We start from the raw sequence: 26,523 nt of genomic DNA, 5'->3' as shown, positions 1-26,523 counted from the left end.
ACATGAGAGCTTATTAAATACAAACAGCGATTAATTTGCTGTCAATTTGTGAGCGTGGGCACAACTGAAGCCCTAGAGAAGTTTTATTAAATTCCTCAAAAGCATCGTAAATGATAAAACATGGTCAACAGAACCAAACAGCAGATTAAATTAGTCCCGAACCGTCTCCCAAATGAACTGCGGAAACCTTGACAGGAATGTCATCCTTAATTAAGTGAGATGTTGGCGGTTGCTAGGCGACTGTCTCAGAGTTCAACACTGATGTTTATATTTTCAGTAGGTGAGACCCCGGTATAACTTAGCAGCCGTCATCTGCTCGGTTAGAATGTGCAGGGTGTTACTTAGTTAATGGATTTTCATTAAAGTTTCCATTTAGTTTGGTTTAGTTTAGAGGCATGGAAACTGGCCCTTCGAGTCTGCTCTGACTAACACGAGTTCTATCCTACACTCCAGGAACAATTTACAGAAGCCATGAACCTACAAACGCGTACTCCGTACGTTCTCCCTGTGACAATACACAATAGGTGCAGGAGGAGGCCATTCGGCCCTTTGAGACAGCACCACCATTCAATGTGATCATGGCTGATCATTCTCAATCAGTACCCCATTTCTGCCTTCTCTCCATACCCCCTGACTCCGCTATCCTTAAGAGCTCTATCTAGTTCTCTCTTGAATGCATTCAGAGAATTGGCCTCCACTGCCTTCTGAGGCAGAGCATTCCACAGATTCACAACTCTCTGACTGAAAAAGTTTTTCCTCATCTCCGTTCTAAATGGCCTACCCCTTATTCTTAAACAGTGGCCCCTTGTTCTGGACTCCCCCAACATTGGGAACATGTTTCCTGCCTCTAACGTGTCCAACCCCTTAATAATCTTATATGTTTCGATAAGATCCCCTCTCATCCTTCTAAATTCCAGTGTATTTTATGATCGCGTAGGTTTTCCGGTTTCCTCCCACATTCCAAAGACATACAGGTTTGTGGGTTAATTGGCGTCTGTAAGTTATCCTTGGTGTGTAGGATAGAACTAGTGGATGGGTGATCAGCTGGTGTATGGTGGTCGGCATGGATTCGACAGGCCGAGGGCCTGTTTCCATGCCACACTGAACACTTTGTATCTTTTTTAAAAATGAACCAACATCTTCGGTTCCTTGTATCTTCAACATTACCTCAATTGGTCAAACAGGGAGAGAAACTGAGCAGCCAATGAAATGGGTCAAAGCCAGGAATCTGTGTAGATGGGGCTGAACTAGATCAGTGGATGGGAGGAAATGCCATCAACCTACACTGGCGAACACTAGCGACCACTGAACAGGCTACTGCTGATATTGAGTGGATATGGTAGAATATTATTGCATGTGGCCTCATTGCACCCATGTTAAGTTGGTCGGGGAAAAATACCCGCCCAGCATTTGCACTATCGGTTATAATTGCCTATGGCTTGATTGCACTTGTAGAGTTAGAGTTAGGATGGGTAGCAGACAACTGAAGCCTTTCACTGTATCTTGGTACACATGGCAATAATAAACCATTGGCAATATCTATGGTACTCCAGCTAGCGTGTCAGCAGATTGTGTTCCCAAGCCCTGAACTGGTGAACAAAAGATCTTTCATCCAAACCAAAGCAAAGGAGGCTGGTATCTAAACGTTACCCATTTAGCGCAAAGATTTGTGGCACGATGGCACAGCGGTAGAGTTGCTGCCTTACAGCGCCGGAGACCCGGGTTCAATCCCGACTACGGGTGCTCTCTGTACGGAGTTTGTACGTTCTCCCCATGGGTTTTCTCCGAGAACTTCGGTTTCCTCCCACACTCCAAAGATGTACAAGTTTGTAGGTTATTTGGCTTGGGTTTGTATACTTGGTATAATTGTATATGTCCCTAGTGTGCGTAGGATAGTGTTAATGTGCGGGGATCGCTGGTCGGTGCGGACTCGGTGGGCCGAAGGGCCTGTTTCTGCGCTGTATCTCTAAACTAAACTATATTTCATACATTCATATGTTCGATATTGTTTGATGTGCTGACTCGCATATCAGTACCAAACTTAACACTGTTTATTCCCACCTGCCCACGTTTGTCCCATATCCCTCTAAACCTTTCATGTCCATGAATATCTTTTTAAAAAGTAGTCATGTCATAAGGAAAAAGAGCAGAATTAGGCCATTCGGCCCATTGAGTCTACTCTATCATTTAATCACGGTTCATCTCTCTCTCCCTCTCAACCCCATTTTCCTGCCTTCTCCCCATAACCCTCGACCATCTCTCAATCTCCACACTGGGTGGGTGTCAGTAAATATTAGGGCTAGCTTAGGGAATTTTTTTCCTGAGATAGACATTTTTTTAAAGATCAGTTCTTGGCTCCAATTGCATCGTTATCTGGTATCTTAATTTGCACCGTGAGATTAATTCTTTTGCGGAACTTTAATGAAACGCGTGCCTTATTTGTTTCTCGTGTTTACTGGGTCCCCCTGTCAGTTTGTTCAGTACCACGGGAAATTTAGAGAAGGCTGGATTTTGAAGTTGGTATGTTCTGCCCTTGCGGTTACATTTCACAACGCCTACACACAAATAATGCACCTTAGAAATGCAGACGCAAGTGTTAGAAGTTGGGGGAAGGGAGCAGAGCAGAAGATGTTATTTTTAAGAAAGTACGTGCTGCTTTGTAGTGATGACTTTGTAAATTTTGATTAGTTTTAGCAATTTTTGTTTTCCTTGCTCAGATCTCTGATTTTGCTGGCGATTTGTCGATGATGACAGGAATTAAAGTAAAATGCTGGAAGCATTCAGTTGGTCAGGCTGCATCTGGGGAAGAGAAATGAAGGCAATGGAGGGGAAATGAGGCTAGCTTGATTGGGGGCTTGAGTGACTCTATGGCTCTAAATCGAGCCAATATTGAAGGTTGAAGAACATACATCTACAGAGAGACACAGAAAACATATCTGTTTTCAGTTGTTGAGGAGGTAGGGGGTAGTGAGTAGGTAGTTCATGTCATAGGAGCAGAATTAGGCCAATCGGCCCATCGAGTCTACGATCTATTCCTCTCAACCCCATTCTCCTGCCTTCACCCCATAACCCCTGACACCCGTACTAATCAAGAATCTGTCAATCTCCGCCTTCAAAATATCAATTGACGGCCTCCACAGCCTTCTGTGGCAATGAATCCCACAGATTCACCACCCTCTGACTAAAGAATTTCCTCCTCGTTTCCTTTCTAAAGGAACGTCCTTTTATTCTGAGGCTGTGCCCTCTAGTCCTAGACTCTCCCACTAGTGGAACCATCCTCTGCCACATCCACTCTAACCAGGTAGAAAGGAATCTTTCTGTTTGGCCTGGCCGAGGTGCCTCAGCCAGACTTCCATGCTCTCTGGACCATTGTACTTCCAAATGCCAGCACGATATAACCCATCTTGATTTCTCCATTCCCCTAGCCCGCTCCAGTCTCACCCCCTCTGAAAGCACAGCAAACCACTCGAAAAACATTTTGAGAGTCTGAAGAAGGGTCCCGACCCAAAAACGTCACCTGTCCACGTTCTCCAGAGATGCTGCCTGACCCGCTGAGTTACTCCAGCGTTCTGTGTCCATTTCTCCATCCCCACACCCCCTTTTACCCATTGACACCATTGTCTTTACAATGCAATTTTCTATAACGCAAGGTTTCGTAGGTGCAACCCGAGTTACTCCAACTCTTTGCGTCTTTTCTTGCTATGGTGATAAATCTTTGAAATAACCTGGTTGATATATTAATGGGGGGGGTTGCTAGCTCTACCACTGCGCCATTGAAAAACCCTACGCAGTGTTATTCATGCCTGAAATACTAGTCACTCGTGATAGCGAGACAGTCTATTACAATGAAACTGCTGCCAAACACCTTTACGTGACAACCAGGAACACAGGACTGAGCCGAGCTTTTTGAGCCGAGCCCAACTCTGTGTTGCACCTCTGCAAGAACTTGTCCATATGCACCTTGGCTTGAGGATTGGGTCCAAGCAGTTGTTGCAATCCTGAAACCTACTCTAAAGTCACTTTAGATCGTGTCACTGTGAAAGTGCAAGGAACAGGGCCACATTAAAGCTTAGATTTCGAAACAAGGAACTGCAGATGCTTGTGTCTTAAAAAAAGAAGACACAAAGTGCTGGAGTACCTCGGGTAACTCCCAAGAAAACGTGCATTATCAGGTCAGGCAGCATCTCTGGAGAACATGGAGAGGTGACGTTTTGGGTCGGGACCCTTCTTCAGGCCGATTGTAGGGGGGGGGGGGGGGGGGGAGAGAAAGCTGGAAGAGAGGAGGGGCAGGACAAAGCCTGGCATGTCATAGGTGGATATAGGTTGGCCAAAGGCCAGAGATGAAAAGACCGAAGGCACGAGACAAAATGATTGAAGAGTTGTGAATTGTGAAGCTAGAGGAAGGATCGCAGGTGGAAGAGGAGGGAGAGGGAAGTAAAGGAGTGCGAGCAGGGTGGGGTACAGAGGGAGGGGGTGGTGCTCAGATTTAGTCGTGCCTTTAGTTAAGATGGAGATTTCCAAGCGCAGGTTATCAAAATCTGGTCCAAATCTCAAAACCAAGATGAGTTAATTAGTTGCCGTTTCTTTGAGCAGCTTCTAACAAGCAAAGAACACTCCAAGCAGGAGACACCCCTCCACAAATCAGCTACCTACCACAACATAAAGAGGGAATAGATGAAAATATCAATAAGCAAGGAATTAGTTACGTTAATTAAAGCCACTTCAATACATTCTAGCTGCAGGGAGAGCAAAATATACGAAGCCGTTGGAAGCATTTGTGGGAGATTATTATTTGTTTTACGCTTCACCGCTATCGCCAGACACTAGGAACGATAGAGAACAGCGAGGAAAGCAAATGAAAGATGCAAATTCTGCTCACATATCCCAACGCAGTTTCCTCTGTTCACATGGGAATTATGTTCGCAGCGGGGCAAGTGAGGGGGAAAAACAGATGGAGAGGAGAGAAGAGATTTCAACTCATTAATGCCTAACGACAAAAACAAATCACAACCGTCTCCAGTGGGCGGTGGCAGGACATCTTTGTGTCATGTAGTGCTTGATTACTCTTTTAGAAATTTTGAGGCGGCAAATCAATTTTGTCAACACATCCCAACGTTAAACTCTTAAATACACAAGTTAAGAGGTTTTTTTTTTAAAATTAAAAAAAACGTGACAAGAAAATAGCCATTTGTTCACATTTTTAACCGGCAGAAACTGAGGCGAAAATAATTTTTCGAAAGAATGGCACTACAAACATGGTAGATGTCACAGACTGTCACTGGAGACATGGTATTACGCTCTGAAGCCTCAAAACTTGCTGTGTTCACTTCCTGTCACGTTTCCATTGCAGGCATCCACGGGCAGAAACTTGTCTTGGTTAAGTTCGGTCTTAAATCGTGGAAACTGCCTCGTCTGTTCACGATGGTCAGCCTTCCATTCATCTCGGATTATTTCAAAGCAATTTGCCGACTTTGAGCAGGCCAGAAGGTTAGAAAGTTGTTCCGTAACCCATTTTACGAGTTTGTAAAAAAGTTTGTAAAATAGTTGCTCTGTAACCAGTCAGAATGGAGACACTTTGAGCACTGACCCTGCTCTGCAACATACACCTTTTACAATAAAATTTGGCTAAGTAGTGGTTGAGGAAAATAATTATCATGCCCACAAAACTATTAGGCAATGAGTATATATATCTTCACGGAATAACTTAATTCAGAAACATGGGGGCCCGGACAATAGTTTTAAATAACTTGATTCAGAAACAAGATTTGAAAAACTTCAGTTCAGTACAGTTTAGTTTATTGTCACATGTACCGAGGTACAGTGAAAAGCTTTTCGTTGCATGCCAACCAGTCAGCGGAAAGACAACACATGATTACAACACATATAAGATTATTAAGGGGTTGGACATGTTAGAGGCAGGAAACATGTTCCCAATGTTGGGTGAGTCCAGAACCAGGGGCCACAGTTTAAGAATAAGGGGTAGGCCATTTAGAACGGAGATGAGGAAAAACCTTTTCAGTCAGAGAGTTGTAAATCTGTGGAATTCACTGCCTCAGAAGGCAGTGGAGGCCAATTCCCTGAATGCATTCAAGAGAGAGTTAGATAGAGCTCTTAAGGATAGCGGAGTCAGGGGGTATGGGGAGAAGGCAGAAACAGGGTACTGATTGAGAATGATCAGCCATGATCACATGGAATGGTGGTTCGAAGGGCCGAATGGCCTACTCCTGTACCTATTGTCTATTGACAATCGATCCGAGTATAGATACATGATGAGGGAATGTCATCGTTAAAGTAAGAAATGTTGCTGTAGGAGTAGAGATTTAAGAGTGTGGAGCGATCGTAATATGTGATTGTAGATCTGCCTCTGAGGCTGGCACGCAAACCGCCGCCTGGGCTGGGCGCCATCTTGGAAGCACAGCCTTAATTGAGAAACAACTGGGACCAGGACAATAGTTTTAAATAACTTAATTCAGAAACACGCAGGGGCAGGACAATAGTTTTAAATAACTTGATTCAGAAACAAGGAGGACAGGACAATAGTTTTAAATAACTTGATTCAGAAACAAGTAGGGCAGCACCATAGTTTTAAATAATTCAGAAACTAGGGTCCATTATTACTTCTTGTAGCGAAGCAAGGGTCAGTATTCACAGTGCCTCATGCAGCTCAGAGTATACAGTGCAGTCCTACTGTAGCTTGTTCCTACCTTACATTGAGCTCCCGCTGTGTTGAAAAGAGTAACAATTCGTTCAAGCAATTTTTTTTTTTTTAATAGCACATCCAAGAGGGGGAAGAAAAAAGTTTTTTAAACAAAGAATGTATTTAACACTTTGCAGTATTTACACACACACACACTCTACTTGTTTCGGCAAGCTTTGCTCTGTGGAAACGTCACCACTCATTACGGGCCGCGGGTGAGAGTTTTAGTCGAGAGATTTAGGGAGAAATTATTGATCTCAAGCAAAATCTTTTCAGAAGCAAGATGAGCTGAAGGGTAAGAGTACTGTTAGTGGGCTAAAAGGTCAAATCCACCTTGTTTTATAATAAATACTCCAGCTTTAAATTAATGCAGAGTGTCTTAACCATTTGAATGCTGAAAAGCCTTCCTAGAGCATAGAACAGCACAGCACGAGAACAGGCCCTTCTGCCCACAATGGTTATGCTAAAACTATGTCTTATCTGCCTGCACATAATCCATATCCCTCCGTATCCATACGCCTATTCAAAGGCCTCTTAAATGCCACGATCATATCTGCCTAAACCACCAACCCTGGCAACGTTTCCACGCATGCACCAACTTTGGGTCTACCAAAAAACCTTGACCCACCCATCTCCTTTAAACTTTGCCCCACTTGCCTTAAAGCTATGTCTTTTAGTATTTGATTTTTCCATTCTGGGAAAAAGGTTCTCACTGTCTACCCCATCTCCGCCTCTCATTTTATATATTTCTCAAGTCTTTTTCTGTAACTTGATGATCTATTCAGATTATATTTGAACTTCCAAATGTGGTTACATATAGAACAGCATAAAATACAGGACATTTCACTCTTCCAACTATTGACTCTAGACGTTAGAGATACAGCGTAGAAACAGGCCCTTCGGCCCATCGAGTCCAGCAATCACCTCGTACACTAGCACTATCCTACACAGTAGGGGGGGCAATTTACAATTTTACCAAGCCAATTACCCTATAAGCCTGCATGTCTTTGGGATAAGGGAGGAAACCAGAGCACAATTTGAAGTATTTGGGGGTATATTTGGAGTATTCTGAGCAGGTTTAGGCACCATATCTGAGGAAGGATGTGCTAGCCCTGGAGAGGGTCCAGAGGAGGTTTACAAGAATGATCCCAGGAATGAGTGGGTTAACATATGATGAGCGTTTGTCGGCACTGGGCCTGTACTCACTGGAGTTTAGAAGAATGAGGGGGGACCTCATTGAAACATACAGAACAGTGAAAGGCTTGGATAGAATGGATGTGGAGAGGATGTTTTCATTAGTGGGAGAGTCTAGGACTGGAGGTCACAGCCTCAGAATTAAAGGAAGTTCCTTTAGGAAGGAGATGAGGAGGAATTTCTTTGGTCAGAAGGTGGTGAATCTGTTGAATTCTTTGCCACATAAGGCTGTGGAGGCCAAGTCTATGGACATTTTTGAGGCAGAGATAGATAAGAGTCGTGATTAGTGCAGGTGTCAGGGGTTATGGGGAGAAGGCAGGAGAATGGGGTTGAGAGGGAGAGATGGATCAGCCATGATTGAATGGCGGAGTAGACTTGAGGGGCTGAATGGCCTCATTCTGCTCCTATCACTTATGACCTTATGACCACCCGGAGAAAACCCCTGCGATCACGGGGAAAACGTACAGACTCTGTATGGATAGCACTGGTAGTCAGGATGCAACCCGGGTCTCTGGCGCTGTAAGGCACCAACTCTATTGCTGCGTCACTGTGCCGCCCTTAAAATTGGCAGTCCCAAAGAAATTCCAACTCCCACTCTCAATCTCCAATCTTTCTGTCCCTACCCCACAAACCCTAATAACATTTCCAATAATTACCTTCCTACACTGCAGAACATACCAACCAGCATTTCCTTTGGCAACAAGGTTTGAAGTTAGCAGGTAACTTTCAAATGCGTCACCCAAAACAGACCACATCAGCGCGCAAATGAAAATTAACGAGAATTATGCGGCAGAACATAAACACTCCTCTCTGAAAAACCAAAGTTAACTTTAGTTGTAAAATTACAAGTCAACTTGTTCAAAGTTGGTGGTGAACAATTTACGTCAGCCACACACGACTGAGACTTGGTTACACAAGGTCTCTTGGTTTATTCCTGCGTGGGACAGGAAAGGCTACGAATGTTTGTATTAGCTCTTGCAAACTTTCTTTGATGCAGAAATACTGCTGCTGTTTTCAACGGACTCTACGGTTTACGGATCAGATTGACTACCATGCAAAGCAAAACATTTCACTGTACAGATAAACCCTCATTATAACGGACCGTAAAGGGGGGAGGTTAGAGGACACAGAGTGCTGGAGTAACTCAGCGGGTCAGGCCACATCTGTGGAGAACGTGGATAGGTGACTTTTCTAGTCGGGGGCCTTCCAGACTCGTTGCTCTTTTTTTTTTTTTGTAAATCAGCATCTGCAGTGCTGGGTTTCCAAATCTTGTCTGGGAAATATATTGGCTGTGGATACGGTACGAGAGTACTTTATTCATCACCAAAGGGAAATTGCTCTGCCAGCGGTCACAACACACAACAAGGTACACGGAAATTTGAAATTAAAATTAAATTAGAGGTGAAAAGTGAAAAGGGAAAAAAAAAGAAAATGACTAGTGATTGTTCTGCCGTGTGCACAGGGCCTTCACCGGAACAAACGTACAAACAAACACAGGCTAAACTCTTCTGCGCATCTCCTTTAAACTTTTCCCTTCTCATCTTAAAACAAAATCCTCCAGTATTTGATATTTCCATTCTGGGATGAAGATTCGGACTCTCCACCCTGTCCATGCCTCTCATAATTTTGCATACCAAATTCATAATAAAATACAGATTTATCTCCATTTTATTTTAATTATGACTGGAGTATTCGTCCAGAGATTTTTTTACTTGGGAGCCAATCCTGAAACGAGTGCTGTCCGCACGTTTGTGCGTTCTCCCAGTGACCACGTGGGGTTTCTCTGGGTACTACAGTTTCCTCCCGCACTCGAAAGATGAAAAGGTCTGTAGGTTAATTTGGCTTCGGTAAAAATTGTAAATTGTCCCCAGTGTGTGAGATAGTGTTAGCGTACAGGGTGATCGCTGGTCGGCACGGACTCGGTGGGCCGAAGGGCCTGTTTCCACGCTCTATCTCTGAACTAAACACAAAATCTAAGCGGACAATTCTGTGCAGCACTGGAGGAATGCTGGAGGTGGCGACGGAGGAAATGTGAGGGGCGAGAAATGAAGACTTAGCACTGATGCCACTGAAAGAATACCGAGATGAATTATTCAAATCCACCCGGCTGGAAACTAGACAGCCTAACACTAACACTTTCAGTGTTGTGCAACTGATGGTCAAATTTTCCATTCATATGATGACAGCTACTGTCTGATTGATCACTTAAAACACTCGACAACACTGTTCCTGTAAAGAGTCACTCTTGAAATGAAACATCTGGGCTGCACAGCTTCCATTGATTGCAATGTTCAATCAAGAACCCTGATCCATTTGTTCCAGGATAGGAAAGGTATGGTATGGTACTTTGTCACATGTACTGAAGCACAGTGAAATTCATTTCTGCATACAGTTCGGTGTCAGTATCACTGTGCATAAAGAATGGATCGACTGGGCTTATATTCACTGGAATTTAGAAGGATGAGAGGCGATCTTATAGTAGAAACATATAACATTCTAAGGGATTGGACAGGCTAGATGCAGGGACAATGTTCCCAATGTTGGGAGAGTCCAGAATCAGGGGGGGTCGCAGTTTAAGAATTAGGGGTCAGCCATTTTGGACTGAGATGAGGGAAAAACGTTTTCACCCAGAGAGTTGTGAATCTGTGGAATTCTCTGCCACAGAAGGCAGTGGATGCCAATTCACTGGATGTATTCAAGAGAGAGTTCGATATAGCTCTTAGGGCTAACGGAATCAAAGGATATGGGGAGAAAGCAGGAATGGGGTACTGATTTTGGATGATCAGCCATGATCGCATTGAATGGTGGTGTTGGCTCAAAGGGCTGAATGGCCTACTCCTGCACCTATTGTCTATTGTCTATTGTACTGCACTGAGACAATATAGAGTTGCCTGTTTGGCACCATTTTCAAGTCCCAGTTGTTATGTGCAGGGATCTTGAAGGTCTGTTGCCCTGGCAACATTGCAGGGTTGGCTGGGCTAAGTGTAGCCATGGTGAAACCAGCATAGATGAGGCATCTTGGTCGACACAGGCAAGTTGGGCCGAAGGGCCTGTTTCCAACCTGTGTGACACTAATATACTAGGCACATCCAGGACATCATTATCCTACCACCACATCTGAGGGAAAGCCATCAACTTTAAGTTTTAAAGTTAGAAATAATTAATTCCTTTATCACTCCTGGATCACCACCGCTGACTGGATCGCACGCAACAAAAGCTTTTCACTGCCACTTGGTACACGTGACAATAAACTGAGCTCAAAGTAAATGCAACCTAATATACACCAGTTGTAGTTTAGACTATTTACAATTGACTATAATTAAAATCTATTTGTTTTGGTCTTTGCTGTAAAATACATTGTTCGTGTCAAAGGAGCAGAATGATGCCATTTGGCCCATCAAGTCCTACTCTGCCATTAGATCATGGCTTTATCTTTCCCTCTCGACTCCATTCTCCTGCCTTCTCCACATAACCCCTGACACACCCACAAATCAGATAACATCTACAAAGGGTCAACGTCTCCAATCGTGCGGCCAGCAAACCTTGTCGACAGATAACAACCACAAAGTAGGTGAGACCGGGACAAAAGTTGTACTCTAGACCACACGGATATTTCCCACATCTGTTCCGGTAAATCCATCATCCTCTTGTGACACACAACAGCATCGTGACTCCTCCAGCTGCTCATCACGTTATTTTTAGAGTTTTAGAGTTACAGCACAGAAACAGGCCTTTTAGGCCCACCGATTCCGCACCGACCAGCGATCCACGCACATTAACACCATCTACACTAGGGACAATTTTTACACTTATACCAAGCCAATTAACTTACAAACCCGTACGTCTTTCGAGTGTGGGAGGAAACAGAAGTTCTCGGAGAAAACACACGCAGGTCACAAACAAACCTGCAAATAATGCAAAATAAATTGCAACTAAACAAGAGGCAACGCAAGGAAAGTCCTGAGGAGACACGAGAGACTGCAGATGCTGGAATCCTGAGCAAGCGACAAAGTGCTGGAGGAACTCAGTGGGTCAGGCAGCATGTGTGGAGGGAAATGGACAGACGATGTTTCGGGTCAATAGTTCCTCTGTCCCTCCCTTCCCCTCCTCCTTCCCAGATCTCCCTCTATCTTCCTGTCTCCACCTATATCCTTCCTTTATCCCGCCCCCGACATCAGTCTGAAGAAGGGTCTCGACCCGAAACGTCACCCATTCCTTCTCTCCCGAGATGCTGCCTGACCTGCTGAGTTACTCCAGCATTTTGTGAATAAATACCTTCGATTTGTACCAGCATCTGCAGTTATTTTCTTACACCCCTTCCTCAGAGTGATGGAGTAGAGGAGAGATAGCCTACAAGATATCTCCCTTCCACCATCTGCAGCACAGTTGTGCAGTGCTAGAGTTGCTGCCTTACAGCACCAGGGACCTGGATTCGATCCTGACCTCGGGTGCTGTCTGGAAGGAGTTTGCACGTTCTCCCTGTGACTGCGTGGGTTTTCCCCGGGAGCTCCTGTTTCCTGCCACATTCGAAGGATATGCAGGTTTGGAGGCTAATTGGCTTCTGTAAATTATAAATTGCCCCCCGTGTGTAGGATGGTGTTAGTGCACAGGGATTGCTGGTCAGCAGGGACTCGGTGGGCCGAAGGGCCTGTTTCCCTGCTGCATTTCTAAAAAGTACACAGCTAAAAAACTAAAGATGCTGGAATCTTGAGCGAGAAACAAAATGCTGGAGGAACTCAGTGGGTCAGGCAGCATCTGTGGAGAGAAATGGACAGATGCTGTTTTGGGTCAGGACCCTTTCTCAGACTGGAGTAGAGGGGAGATAGCCTATAAATGACCTTCCTTCCACACCCCTCCATCATCAGTCCGAAGAAGGGTCCCAACCTGAAACGTCATCTGTCCATTTCCTTCCACAGATGCTGCCTGACCCACTGAGTTCCTCCACCAACTTTGTTTTGTGTTCAAAGATAATCCTTATGTTTCTATCTAACACTAGATGGTGCTGCTCTGCTAAAACATAGACAGAGTGTTTAGCATCTAAACCTGTACATGTGTAGGAAGGAACTGCAGATGCCGGTTTACACCGAAGATGGACACAGAAAGCTGGAGTAACTCAGCGGGACAGGCAGCATCTCTGGAGAGAAGGAATGGGTGATGTTTCGGGTCGAGACTCTTCCACGAATCTGAAGAAGTCCAACCCATTCCTTCTCTCCACAGATGCTGCCTGTCCCACTGAGTTACTCCAGCTTTTTGTGTCTAAACCTATACATGTTGTCATTGGGTTATGGTCACCTAACTAATATACACCACTAGATATGAACAAGCTCTCATAAAGCTATTTAATTCGAAAATCTAATGGATGATTGATGCTACAAACATGGAACAGTACAGTGCAGGAAGGAATGGCAGGTGCCAGTTTACACCGAAGATAGACACAAAATGCTGGAGTAACTCAGCGGGTCAGGCAGCATCACTGGCAGAAGGAATGGGTGACGTTTCGGGTCGAGACCCTTCTTCGGGGGAGAGGGAGCCTAGAGATATGGAAGGGAAAGGTGTGAAAATGATAGTTCAAAGCGGATGAGGCTAAGGAAATGTAGAGTACAGGAACAGGCCATTCGGCCCACAATGTTCGCTCCGAACATCCTGTTTAAACTGAAGTCACGCCTTTTTCAGTAAAGAGTATTCTGATTTAACTTCTATTTTTACAAAGTATCTAGATAGAGCTCTTAAGGATAGCGGGCGGAGTCAGTGGGTATGGGGAGAAGGCAGGAACGGGGTACTGATTGAGAATGATCAGCCATGATCACATTGAATGGCGGTGCTGGCTCGAAGGGCCGAATAGCCTCCTCCTGCACCGATTGTCTATTGTCTATATACTTCACAAAGCTCTTTTTATTATTTGTCTCTTAAGAGGAATTGATCAAATTGTTGAACATTTCTTCACGACCTAATCATGACTTTGATCCTAACTGAGGGTGCTGTCAGCACAGTGTTTGTACGTTCTCCCTGTGACCACGTGGGTTTTCTCCGGGTGCTCCGGTTTCCTCCCTCACTCCAAAGAGGAGCAGTTTTGTAAGTTAATTGGTTTCGGTAAAATTGTCCCTCGTGTGTAGGACAGAACTCGTGTGAACAGGTGACAGCTGGCCGGCAAGGACTCGGTGGGCCGAAGGGCCTGTTTCCACGCTTCGTCTCCAAAACTAACGTAAACTAAGGTGCCACACATCAATAGCTTCACAATGCAGCCGAACCCCTGGATTATTGTTGATGAAAGAAATGTATTAAAAAAAAGTTTCTCTGATACAAACTTGTAATGGAAATTTGTGCAAGAAGATTAAATAAGGCACCTCGTTAATGGAAAGGAAACTTAATTATAAATCTACAATTGTTGCTAAGGGCTGGACAGACAATGAGTCTGTGCTAACATGACTGAAATAATGCACATCAATAATGCAGATCATCTTTTTCATCCACCTGCATTTTCATTCAAAATTTGAGAGAAAAAAATAGTATTTTCCAAAACACAAAGTTTTCAATTGTTTTTTTAAACCACAAAGCGAATGAAGGTGACACTTTTACCACATAGCAAAGCTTCTGCCTCAAGCTACACGCAAGGCACAGAAATGCATAAAGGTCAGTACACATTGAATGAAAATTTAACACTACAAACCACATTTTATTCCACTTACCCATCAAACTATGAATCTAGGCAGCATGTAAGCACGAGAACACTAGGCTATCAAAGCAACACACTTTATAGTCTTGGAAACAGGAATGGATTGATGGGGCATATATTACTTGGATAAACTAATGCACAAATTTGCAGAACCTAAGTTTGAAACAAAAGGGCACAATAGACATTCTTGCATTAACTAACTCTTATTGTCAGTATGTGTAAGAAAGAACTGCAGATGCTGATTTAAATCGAAGGTAGACACGAAATGCTGGAGTAACTCAGTGGGGATGGGCAGCATCTCCGGGGAGAAGGAACGGGTGACGTTTCGGGTCGAGACCCTTCTTCAGACTCTCTACACCATCACTTTTAGCTCTCGCTTCCCTTATCCCTAACGAGTCTGAAGAAGGGTCTCGACCCGAAACGTCACCCATTCCTTCTCTCCAGAGATGTTGCCTGACCCGCTGAGTTACTCCAACATTTTGTGTCTACCTTCTTATTATTCTTTGTTTATTCCAACTGGTCAGTAGATCATGTGGAGACAAGAATCTGCATTTTGTGCATTAACTTTTCCGGGTTAATAAAGAAATCACGGTTAGGTATGTTAAAATAATAGTAATTCAAAGTGATCCAATTTAAAAATCAGAAATCCAGCATTTGGCTCAAATATGTCAAATTATAAAATATTAATATCCATATAAGGGTATGTAAGAAATTAACTGCAGATGCTGGTACAAATCGAAGGTATTTATTTCACAAAATGCTGGAGTAACTCAGCAGGTCAGGCAGCATCTCAGGAGAGAAGGAATGGGTGACGTTTCGGATCGAGACCCTTCTTCAGACTGATGTCAGGGGCCGGGACAAAGGAAGGATATAGGTGTAGACAGGAAGATAGAGGGTGAACTGGGAAGGGGGAGGGGAAGAGAGGGACAGAGGAGCTATCTAAAGGTGGAGAAGTCAATGTTCATACCGCTGGGCTGCAAGCTGCCCAAGCGAAATACGAGGTGCTGTTCCTCCAATTTCCAGTGGGCCTCACTGTGGCACTGGAGGAGGCCCATGAATATGATAAGGGTATTGCTAGATCATATATTTTCGTTGTGAATGCAAGCCGCCAAAATTTCACACAAACCAACCTCCCTTCCATTGACTCCATCTGCACTTCATGTTGCCATGGCAAGGCCAGCAGCATAATCGTGGACCAGTCTCACCCCGGTCACTCCCTCTTCTCCCAGCAGGCAAAATGTACAGAAATCTATAAACGTTGCGACAGTCCCTGCCTCAACTACCTCCTCCGGCAGCTCGTTCCAAACACCCACCCACCAGCCTTTGTGCAAAAAAGCTACCCCTCGGGTTCAGTTTCATTGCTTCAGCAAATAAAGTCAGTTCTGGCAGACAATTAATTTTATTCAAGTGTGGAAAACTAGCAACTATTTCCCACCTCATGATCGGCTGGGTGTGGTTAGTAAACTTCACACAGTAGAACGTGACATGAGAGGAACTGCATTTAGAAAGCATTGGGCGACAAGGATGTGCTGATGTATGTCACCTGCATCCCTCTACACACAGCACTGACGTTTATGGCATGCCAGGGCAATTGTCTAATTGTAACTCATTGTCTATCGCAACGTTTAAGAAGCAATTAACCAGGGGGAGGACAGGTTTAGAGGGATATGTGCCAAACACAGGCAGGTAGGACTAGTGTGTAGGAAGGAACTGGAGATGCTGGTTTAAACCGAAGCTACACAAAATGCTGGAGTAACTCAGCAGGTCAAGCAGCATCTCTGGAGAGAAGGAATGGGTGACGCTTCGGGTCGAGACCCTTCTTCAGACTAGTGTAAATGGGACATGTTGGTCAGAGTGGGCAAGTTGGGCCGAAGGGCCTGTTTCCACGCTGTATGACTCTATAACTGAAAGCGTAGAACATTTAGGCAGTTTAAACAATAAATGAGCTGTCATCTGATTCAGGAAACACAAACAGAAATGACTCCCCACAGGGGAAGCACCACGTCCAGTTTCTGGAAATCAAACAATCTTTAACAACTGAATGATCTGGCTCCCAGGAGGGACTTTAAGCAGAATTGATGGTAGCCTTGTTTATATTGACGACCCAAGTATTCATTACAGACACACAACGGTTAGAGTTATACAGCACGGGAACAGGCCCTTCGGCCCAACTCACCCATGCCCGACCAAGATGCCCTTTCTAAACCTAGTCCCATTTGTAATAAACACAAAGTGCTGGAGTAACTGGTGTCTTAGAGGATGGGTCCCGACCTGAAATGTTGCCTATCAATGTTCTCCAGAGATGTTGCCTGACCCGCTGAGTTACTCCAGCACTTTGGGTATTTTTTTGGATCTGGACTGGTCGTGTCTTTTAGGAGCTGCTCTCATGAATATCCACATTACTGCATCGAAGGGCTTTAACCAAAGTGAGACCATTCCCCCCTCTACACAAAAGCCAAATGCTAGATTTCTGGACCCATGCATTGTGCGAAAAGAAACAAATTGATCTTGGAAACTAGTAGCATCTTAAGATTAGTCAACCACCTGTGATTATACCAATATGAAAATATTATTTTACAACCGAGCCCCAAAGTTGGATGATAATGGAACCGTTAGTCAGTGAACAGCCCAAATTAGTCATTAGTCACTTCTGCACAAGTTATTAATGCAAACTGTCTCACTACACATGGCCATCCTTAACCCTGGGTCATTTTCACTGGGGAAAGCGACTGAAAATGAGCACGTGTCCTCAAATTGTGCAAAATGTATTTCAGGTTGCATGAACACCAGCTGAAATTTTGCAGCAGGGAAACAAGAATGCATAATGTCATGACATTAATGACAGGAACCCAGCGGTTACATGAATCCAGTAAAAGCGACCATCCCTTTGGAATATGGCAGAGGTCGGGTTTCAGATTTTGTGGCGAGTTAAGGAATTGCACTCAGAAGCAAACCATCTCTAATAACACTCACAGTTACTTCATTTCAGTCTTAAAACTCCCCCTGCATGGAGCAAAAAAAACACCAACCCCCAAAGTCTTGTTTCTATGTGAATCATTTCTGTGTAACAATCTCCACTTAAAGAAATATGGACCCAAGTTGAAGTTGTGGCCAGTTGTAGCGTGACAAACAAATTCATTTTACACGTTAAATCATATCCACGATAAATAATCCCGCCGAATATTTTGTGACCTTTCAGAATGATTGCACTAAATGTGGCTTTCTTACCTCTTCCAGCTGACTGTGAACGTGTTGGACAATCAAGTCAATGGCGACCATGTTCCTGCCACCTTAGGATAAAGACATCAGATATGAGAATGAATTCAAGGATAACTGTCAGAATGTGAGGGTCGGCACGGCGCCATAGTGGTTAGGTTGCTGCCTCGCAGCGCTAAATTGGATTGTCCCTTACGGGACCGCCCTTGTCCCGTGTTAGACCCGGGGGGCACTGTAGGCCCGGAGGCTGCCTAATGGAGGTTGCTTAGCAACCCGCCTCCCGGCCCCGGGCGGCCGCCATTGGTGGAGCGGGACCACGTGGCTGCTGGCTGGGTGAGGTCACATGCTGGACTCGCTTGGAACATGCATCGCTCACAAGACGCGGAGCGTGGACTTTAAAAATGGCGCCAAAACATGGCACCCCTTGCACATGGGCTCAGTAGACTGTTTCTGTACACTCGCTAATCGAGGATCAGGGGTATGGCAATAATCTACTGGACTGTTGGTATGAGAAAGAATTTCACTGCGTTCGCACTTCACACACGTGACAGTAAAAGAACCAAGTGCAGGCTAGGGCTGCCAACAATCTCACTCCCAGATAAGGGACAAGGTGATGTCACCAACCTGCGCCCCACGTGACCTCACCCATCCAGCGGCAACGAGCTCCCGCTCCACATTATAATATTAATCACAATTATATTTACATAATATTTAATTCTTCATATTAATGATTATAACTCTTCATTTATATAACAAATCACATGATTTATTATTTATATAACATGTTACATTATATAAAGAATAATTTAATATCCAAGAAGGGTCTTGACGCGAAACGTCACCCATTCCTTCTCTCCCGAGATGCTGCCTGACCCCCTCCCCCCCTGAGTTACTCCAGAATTTTGTGTCTACCTTCGATTTAAACCAACGTCTGCAGTTCTTTTCCTACACATGTACCGTGGTGTGTTCCACATTCACAAAAGGGACGCAATAAAGAAATTATAGCAGCTACCTCGTGGGACTACGATATCTGCGAGTCGCATGGTGGGCTCGATGAACTGATCAAAGGATGGCTTGACGAACTTGTTGTACTGTTTGATAACCCCCTCGATGTCCCGCCCACGCTCGGCGATGTCTCTCCGGAGACGGCGGACCAGCCGGATATCCGAGTCCGTGTCCACGAAGATCTTCATGTCCAACAGCTGCAACCACAAAGCAACAGGCTGAACAAGCGGCCAATCTCATACTGTGCATGCGATATATTTGGTCTCCAAATTTGAGGAAGGATATTCTTGCTATTGAGGGCGTGCAGCGTAGGTTTACCAGGTTAATTCCCGGAATGGCGGGACTGTCATATGTTGAAAGGCTGGAGCGACTAGGCTTGTACGCTGGAATTTAGAAGGATGAGAGGAGATCTTATCTTATTAAGGGGTTGGACACGTTCGCGGCAGGAAACATGTTCCCAATGTTGGGGGAGTCCAGAACAAGGGGCCACAGTTTACGAATAAGGGGTGGGCCATTTAGAACGGAGATGAGGAAGAACTTTTTCAGTCAGAGAGTTGTGAATCTGTGGAATGCTCTGCCTCAGAAGGCAGTGGAGGCCAATTCTCTGAATGCATTCAAGAGAGAGCTAGATAGAGCTCTTAAGGATAGCGGAGTCAGGGGGTATGGGGAGAAGGCAGGAACGGGGTACTGATTGAGAATGATCAGCCATGATCACATTGAATGGCGGTTCCGGGTTAAAAAGGCCGAATGGCCTCCTCCTGCATCTATTGTCTATATATGTAGACAGATTACTACAGATTTTTGTTTGTGCAGAAAATGAAAATACCTTTCAAGAAGTCTCAGAATTATGGACAATACAATTCACTCTTGGAAGATGTCAAAATAAGAAATCTGCTTGTGTTAACACAGACGGATAACGTTTGCGTAGGAAGGAACTGCAGATGCTGGTTTAAACCCAAGGTAGACACACATTGCTGGAGTAACTCAGCGGGACAGGCAGCTTCTCTGGAGAGAAGGAATGGGTGACGTTTCGGGTCGAGTCCCTTCCTCAGACGCTGAGTCTGAAGAAGGGTCTCGACCCGAAACGTCACCCATTCCTTCTCTCCAAAGATGCTGCCCGAAGGCTAACATTTGTTCTATATCTCTCTCTCTGCATCGCCGCCTATATCTCTCGCTTCCCCTTCCCCTGACTATCAGTCTGAAGATAGACCTCGACCCAAAGCGTCACCTATTCAGAGTCACAGAGTGATACAGTGTGGAAACAGGCCCTTCAGCCCAACTTGCCTACTCCGGCCAATATTGTCCCAGCTACACTAGTCCCACTTGCCTGCTCTTGGTCCATATCCCTCCATACCTGTCCTATCCATGTACCCATATCCTTCTCTCCAGAGATGCTGCCTGACCCGCTGTGTTACTCCAGCTTGTGTCGATCTTTGCTCTAAACTGGCATCTTCGGTTCCTTCCTACACTTTAACACAGAGGATGGTGGGTGTATGGACTGAGCTGCCAGACAAGGTGGTTGAGCAGGTGCTATAACAGCATTTAAAAGACATTTGGACAGGTACCTCTAAAGGAAAGTGTGAGAGGGATATGGGCCAAACACGGCAGGTTTTAGTTTTTTTTAGTTTTAGAGATACAGAGCAGAAATAGGCCCTTCGGCCCACTGAGTAGCGATCCCCGCACATTATCACTATCCTGACACACTAGGGACAATTTACACTTGTACCAAGCCAATTTACCTACAAACCTGTACGTCTTTGGAGTGTGGGAGGAAACAGAAGATCTCGGAGAAAACCCACGCAGGTCACGAGAACGTACAAACTCCATACAGACAGCACCCGTAGTCGGGATCAAACCTGGGTCCCTGGCGTTGCAAGCACTGTTCGGCAGCAACTCTAGGTGGGACTAGAGTAAATGGGGCACCTTGGTCGGCATGGATATGTTGGGCCACGTTGTATGACTCTATGATTATTTTCCTATCATCTTTGATCTGATAATTTTCCCAGCATCAGCTTTGAGAAGATTACTTCATGTCATTTTTCTTATCAAAAATGTACCACAAGGTCATCTTTTTTTCTCATTAATAGGGTGGCTAACCACAATTTTGTTGGGTTGTTTTTACTTTTCAATGAGATTGCAAAGTTTCCATACTTCTCGCATGCTTTGAACTAAAAACCTTGGCGGGTCAAATGTGAAGATAGTCATTTATTTCCAGGTACGTTCACCATATTAAACATGAACATTATGCCATGTAGTCTGTGGTTCCACACACAGTGAACAAATGAAAGCGATTTAAGACAGATTTTAAAGCAGCTTTCAATAGTAAAGTAAATCAGTTACAGTTAAGAGTGGCACAGTGGCACAGCTGGTAGAGCCGCTGCCTCACAGCGCCAAGGTCCCAGGTTCAATCCTGACCTCCGGTGCTGTCCATGCGGAGTTTGCATGTTCTCCCTGTGACCGTGTAGTTTTCCTCCGGGTGCTCCGGTTTCCTCCCACCTTCCAAAGACGTGGAGGTTCGTTGGTTAATTGGCTTCTAAATTGCCCCCTAGTGTGTAGGGAGTGGTTGAGAAAGTGGGAGATCATGGAACTAGTGTGAGCTCGTTGGTGTAGGCTCGATGTACCGAAGGGCCTATTTCCATGCTGTATAATTTAACCCAATTGAAGAGTACTTGTAAAATTTGCAGACAGGGAGTAATCGTGGAGCTGGTGGTCCCTTTGTCAGGGATCGACCTCGGGAGCTCCAAGCCTGCGGACTTAACACGGTCCCTTGGTTCGGGACCGAGCTTGGGAGCTCCAAGCCGCAGGAGGTTCGATCGCCCCGACTGCGGATGGTTCATCTGCCACGTCCTCGGGAGAATAAGGGCCAAAGATGTCCTGGTTGGGTTGCTCCAGGGCCTGGCCAAGCTGGCCATCCACGAGTCACGACGCCAGGCAGAAGTGGGCTCTGCCCGAGCCCGCTGCCTGCCCCTTTTCCGGGGTTACATCCGCGCCCGGGTGGCGTTAGAGAGGGACTACGCGCTGTCCACGGGCACCCTGGGGGATTTCCGGGACCACTGGGCACGGCCGGGGGTGGGGGGGGGTGGAATGCATCCTGGACAATGAATGCAAGATAGTTGTATAATAGTTTATTGTTTGTCTTGTATTATGGTGGTGGAGTCTGTTTTGGTTTTATTGTATTGTATATAATATTTTAATATTTTAACAAATATTTTTGATTATATAAAAAAAGGAGGAAGAAGATAAGACTTGATTGCCTTCCATCACAGTGAGGAAGGTGGGGGAGCCGGTGTGCTGGATGTTTATGTTGACTCTTATGTAGTTGTGTGTCCCATTGCTTGTTTCTGGTATGACTGTATGGTAAGTCAAATTTCACTGTACCATAAATGGTACGCCTGACAATAAAGGACCATTGAACCACTGAATCTACTTCCAGTTTGTGGAGCAAAGTCAAAAATGACCTTGGTGCAGTAGGCAGAGAAACTTAAATGTCACGGATCGACACAAAGTGCAGGAGTAACTCAGTGGGTCAGGCAGCATCTCTGGAGAGAAGGAATAGGTGACATCTTTAGATTTAGAGATACAGCGCGGAAACAGGCCCTTCGGCCCACCAAGTCCGCGCCGCCCAGCGATCCCCGCACACTAACACTATCCTACACACACTAGGGACAATTTTTTAAAAACATTTACCCAGTCAATTAACCTACATACCTGTACGTCTTTGGAGTGTGGGAGGAAACCGAAGATCTCGGAGAAAACCCACGCAGTTCACGGGGGGAACGTACAAACTCCGTACAGACGGCGCCCGTAGTCAGGATCAAACCCGAGTCTCCGGCGCTGCATTCGCTGTAAGGCAGCAACTCTACCGCTGTGCCACCGTGCCGCCCTTGAGTCTGAACCCTTCTTCAGACATCTGCTCATTTGCAGAATATAACAGGTATATAACTTTGGATTCACATATTCAAACTCCTCAACATTAACTGAACATTGATTAAGGGGGTGGCACGGTGGCGCAGCGGTAGAGTTGCTGCCTCACAGCGCCAGAGACCCGGGTTCGATCCTGATTATGGGTGCCTGTCTGTACGGAGTTTGTACGTTCTCCCTGTGAGTGGGTTTTCTCCGGGTGCACCTGTTTCCTCCCACACTCCAAAGACGTACAGGTTTGTAGGTTAATCGGTTTGGTATAATTGTAAATTGTCCTTAGTGTGTGTAGGATAGCCTAAGTGTGCATGGATCGCAGATTCGGTGGGCCAAAGGGTCTGTTTCCATGCTGTATCTCGAAACTAAACTAAAACTAAACATTAGTTGTGTGTCAGTAGGTGGTGCTGTGAACAACCTTTACAATGTTGAATAAAATAGCAATGAACCTTGGATTTGAAATTAGTGTCTGCAGTGGAACACTAATTGGTTGCATTAATCAGAATATATGTCTCCACACTGCAGGACCTCCTAACCCTGTTGCACAAGAACTTCATCTCAGCTAATTAAAGCTATAAAACAGTTGACCAGTAGAGTCGGGCAGATGAAGGTCAATAATTGCTGCTAACAGCGGCTCGCTACTTTCAAAGCTGGCTGAAGTTTTGAAAATCCAGTCAAAACTAAAAGAGTGGAGAGAAGGGTAGAGTTGCTGCCTTACGGCACCAGAGTCCCGAGTTCGATCCTGACCACGGGCGCTGTCTGTACGGAGTTTGCACATTCTCCCCGTGACCTGCGTGGGTTTTCTCCGGGAACTCCGGTTTCCTCCCACACTCCAAAGACGTACAGCCGGTGTGGCACGTTGGCGCTTAGGTTTGCAGCTTAATTGGCTTTGATAAAAGTTGTAAATTGTCCCCAGTGTGTGTAGGATAGTGTTATGTGTGTGCGGGGAGTTTTAGAGATACAATGGAGAAACAGGCCCTCCAGGGCATTGACCAGCGATCCCCACACAATAACACTATCCTACACACACTAGGGACAGTTTACAATATTAACAAGCCAATTAACCTACAAACTTGTACGTCTTAACCCACGTGGTCACGGGGAGAACGTGCAAACACCGTACAGACAGCACCCGAGGTCAGGTTGGAATCCGGGTCAATGGCTGGCCCAGCTGTGTCACCTGTTGTGTCACCTCTTTGGCTGGATGTGAATGCTACTACAATTAGTCGGAAGAAGGATCTCAACTCGAAATGCCACCAATCCCATTGCCCTCCACGGTTCCACAAAAGTACTGGGTGTAACACGGGCAGCACGGTGGCGCAGCGGCAGAGTTGCTGCCTTACAGCGCCGGAGACCCGCGTTTGATCCAGACTACAGTTACTGTCTGTATGGAGTTTGTACGTTCTCCCCGTGACCGCTTGGGATTTCTTCGAGAGCTGCGGTTTCCTCCCACACTCCAAAGACGTACAGGTATGTAGGTTAATTGGCTTGGTAAACGTAAAAATTGCCCTTCGTGTGTGTGTGTGTGTGTGTGTGTGGGATAGTGTTAATATGCAGGAATCGCTGGTCGGCGCGGACCCGGTGGGCCGAAGGTCCTGTTTCCGCGCTGTATCTCTAAACTAAACTAAACATTTGGAGCATACAACTGCCATTTGGGTGACCTCCCCTATCCTCCTCACCTCTCACGCCAAGTAAACCCTATGTCATCCTCATGTCAAAACCCTGCCCTGATTGCGAGCTACTCCAGGGTAACTAAGTGCATAAAGAGCTCGTCAGCTTCCCGTTCAACTTGAAGTGGCCTGCAGGTAAATAACCTTGAGCAGGAAACAACGATCGAATGGCCAAACTCGTGCTGGAAGTCAGGAATGAGTTGGATTTCCACCTCCCTCCCCCGATTCCCAAGTATTGACACTAACCTTCAACAATTCTTTGTCAGCAAAGGCCAATATGCCTTCAAAAATGATCACACTGGCTCCATATAATATTTTCTGAGGGAAAGATACAGAAAACGAAATCAATTTTGTGGTAGCAAAGAAACAATAATAAATGGAGTCATGGGGACACACAGCGTGGAAACAGGCCATTCGGCCCATCTCTCACATTCTGTTGCAGTGGGCTTACCCATTCCTTCTTCCGGGAATGTGATGTGAAGTCATACACCGGGATCTTCACACTTTTTCCTTGCTTCAGTTTTCGGAGAGTGGACACGATGAGGTCAAAATCAAAAGCATCAGGATGGTCAAAGTTATATTCATTGTGGGCAGCTCGTTCTTGCTGCGCTTTAGTGAGAACCTAAGGCGATAAGACAAAAGATTTTTAATTGACCAAATGTTGGACAAATAGATAACATTGGGTCAACACAGTGGCGCAGCGGTAGAGTTGCTGCCTTGCCTTGCCAGAGACCTGGGTTCGATCCTGACCGCGGGTGTTGTCTGTACGGAGTTCGCACGTTCTCCCCGTGACCGCGTGGGTTTTCTCTGGGGTCTCCAAAGACGTACTAGTTTGTAGGCTAATTTGGCTTGGTAACATTGTAAATTGTCCCTAGTGCTTGTCGGATAGTGTTAGTGTGTGGGGATCGAACAGCTGGTCGGCACAGATTCCAAGGGCCCATTTCTGCGCTCGATCCAAACATTTTATTTGTGAGAAAGAAAATCTAGAATATTACACGAGCCGTCACGAAAGTTTATTCAATTTTATTTTTACAACCCAGTTCCAGTTCACTAATCAAGAAATTTGTCCTTTAAAAGTTCGCTTCCACACTATCATATCATATCATATATATACAGCCGGAAACAGGCCTTTTCGGCCCACCAAGTCCGCGCCGCCCAGCTATCCCCGCACATTAACACTATCCTACACCCACTAGGGACAATTATTACATTTACCCAGCCAATTAACCTACATACCTGTACGTCTTTGGAGTGTGGGAGGAAACTGAAGATCTCGGACCATCTGAACTAAAGTTGTCAATAATTATAAAGATCTCCCAAGACTGAATAAGGAAGTACAACAATCTAGGAATACTTTTCCCTCTTTTGAATGTCCCATGGGGTTTTTTTTTGTCAAAAAGATGCCGGTAATCACATCAATTAAAAATTAAGCTACATTTATCAAGACTTTTTTCTCCATCAATATACCCAACCTGAGGGACACTTTAGCTTGTAATATAATAACTGATTTGTTCGCAAAATGCTGGAGTAACTCAGCAGGTCAGGCAGCATCTCGGGAGAGAAGGAATGGGTGATGTTTCGGGTCGAGACCCTTCTTCAGACTGATGTCAGGGGGGCGGGACAAAGGAAGGATATAGGTGGAGACAGGAAGATAGAGGGAGAACTGGGAAGGAGGAGGGATAATAACTGATCTCCAAGTCTAAACCAATGGCTCCCAACCTTTATCTTGATTGAACATTAAGACCTGCGGCTCATATTTTAAGATAACATGATAAATGAATTGATGATTTTGTCAAAGATAGACACAAATGCTGCAGTCCCTTCTTCTGACAGTGTTTTTAAAACATCTTATTTTGGCTTTGCACCTTGTTAGGCACAGATTTAAACCAAAATGAAAGAAATATTTGAAGATAGACACAAAAAGCAGGAGTAACTCAGCGGGCCAGGCAGCATCTCTGGAGAGAAGGAATGGGTGACATTTCGGGTCGAGACCCATCTTCAGATTTGAACTGGATTGGACAGGTTTAGAGGGATATGGGCCAAACGCGGGCAAGTGGGACTATTGTAGATGGAGCATTTTGGTCGGTGTGGGCAAGTTGGGCTGAAGGGCCTGCTTCCATGCTGTGTGACTTTATGATTCTGATAATTGATAA

At 45.2% G+C, this 26,523-nt stretch overlaps 1 protein-coding gene across 4 annotated transcripts in view; it reads right to left on the bottom strand.

Moving 5' to 3' along the window:
* LOC144604546 (uridine-cytidine kinase-like 1) overlaps positions 1-26,523 on the bottom strand; it is an 83,503-nt gene that overhangs the window by 17,735 nt on the left and 39,245 nt on the right. For 3 of the 4 annotated variants that reach the window (XM_078419093.1, XM_078419091.1, XM_078419094.1), the window contains 5 exons: positions 24,822-24,992; positions 24,617-24,688; positions 18,793-18,982; positions 17,793-17,854; positions 4,880-4,899 (listed from right to left, as the gene is read on the bottom strand). In XM_078419093.1, coding sequence (XP_078275219.1) covers positions 4,880-4,899; positions 17,793-17,854; positions 18,793-18,982; positions 24,617-24,688; positions 24,822-24,992 — 515 coding nt within the window. Of the gene's footprint in view, positions 1-4,879; positions 4,900-6,704; positions 6,722-17,792; positions 17,855-18,792; positions 18,983-24,616; positions 24,689-24,821; positions 24,993-26,523 lie in introns of all 4 variants that reach the window. The other variant, XM_078419092.1, reaches the window with a different exon arrangement.

This window comes from Rhinoraja longicauda, chromosome 22, assembly GCF_053455715.1.
Source record: "Rhinoraja longicauda isolate Sanriku21f chromosome 22, sRhiLon1.1, whole genome shotgun sequence".
In the NCBI taxonomy this organism is placed as follows: Eukaryota; Metazoa; Chordata; class Chondrichthyes; order Rajiformes; family Arhynchobatidae; genus Rhinoraja; species Rhinoraja longicauda.
This window is presented reverse-complemented; position numbering and strand designations above follow the sequence as displayed.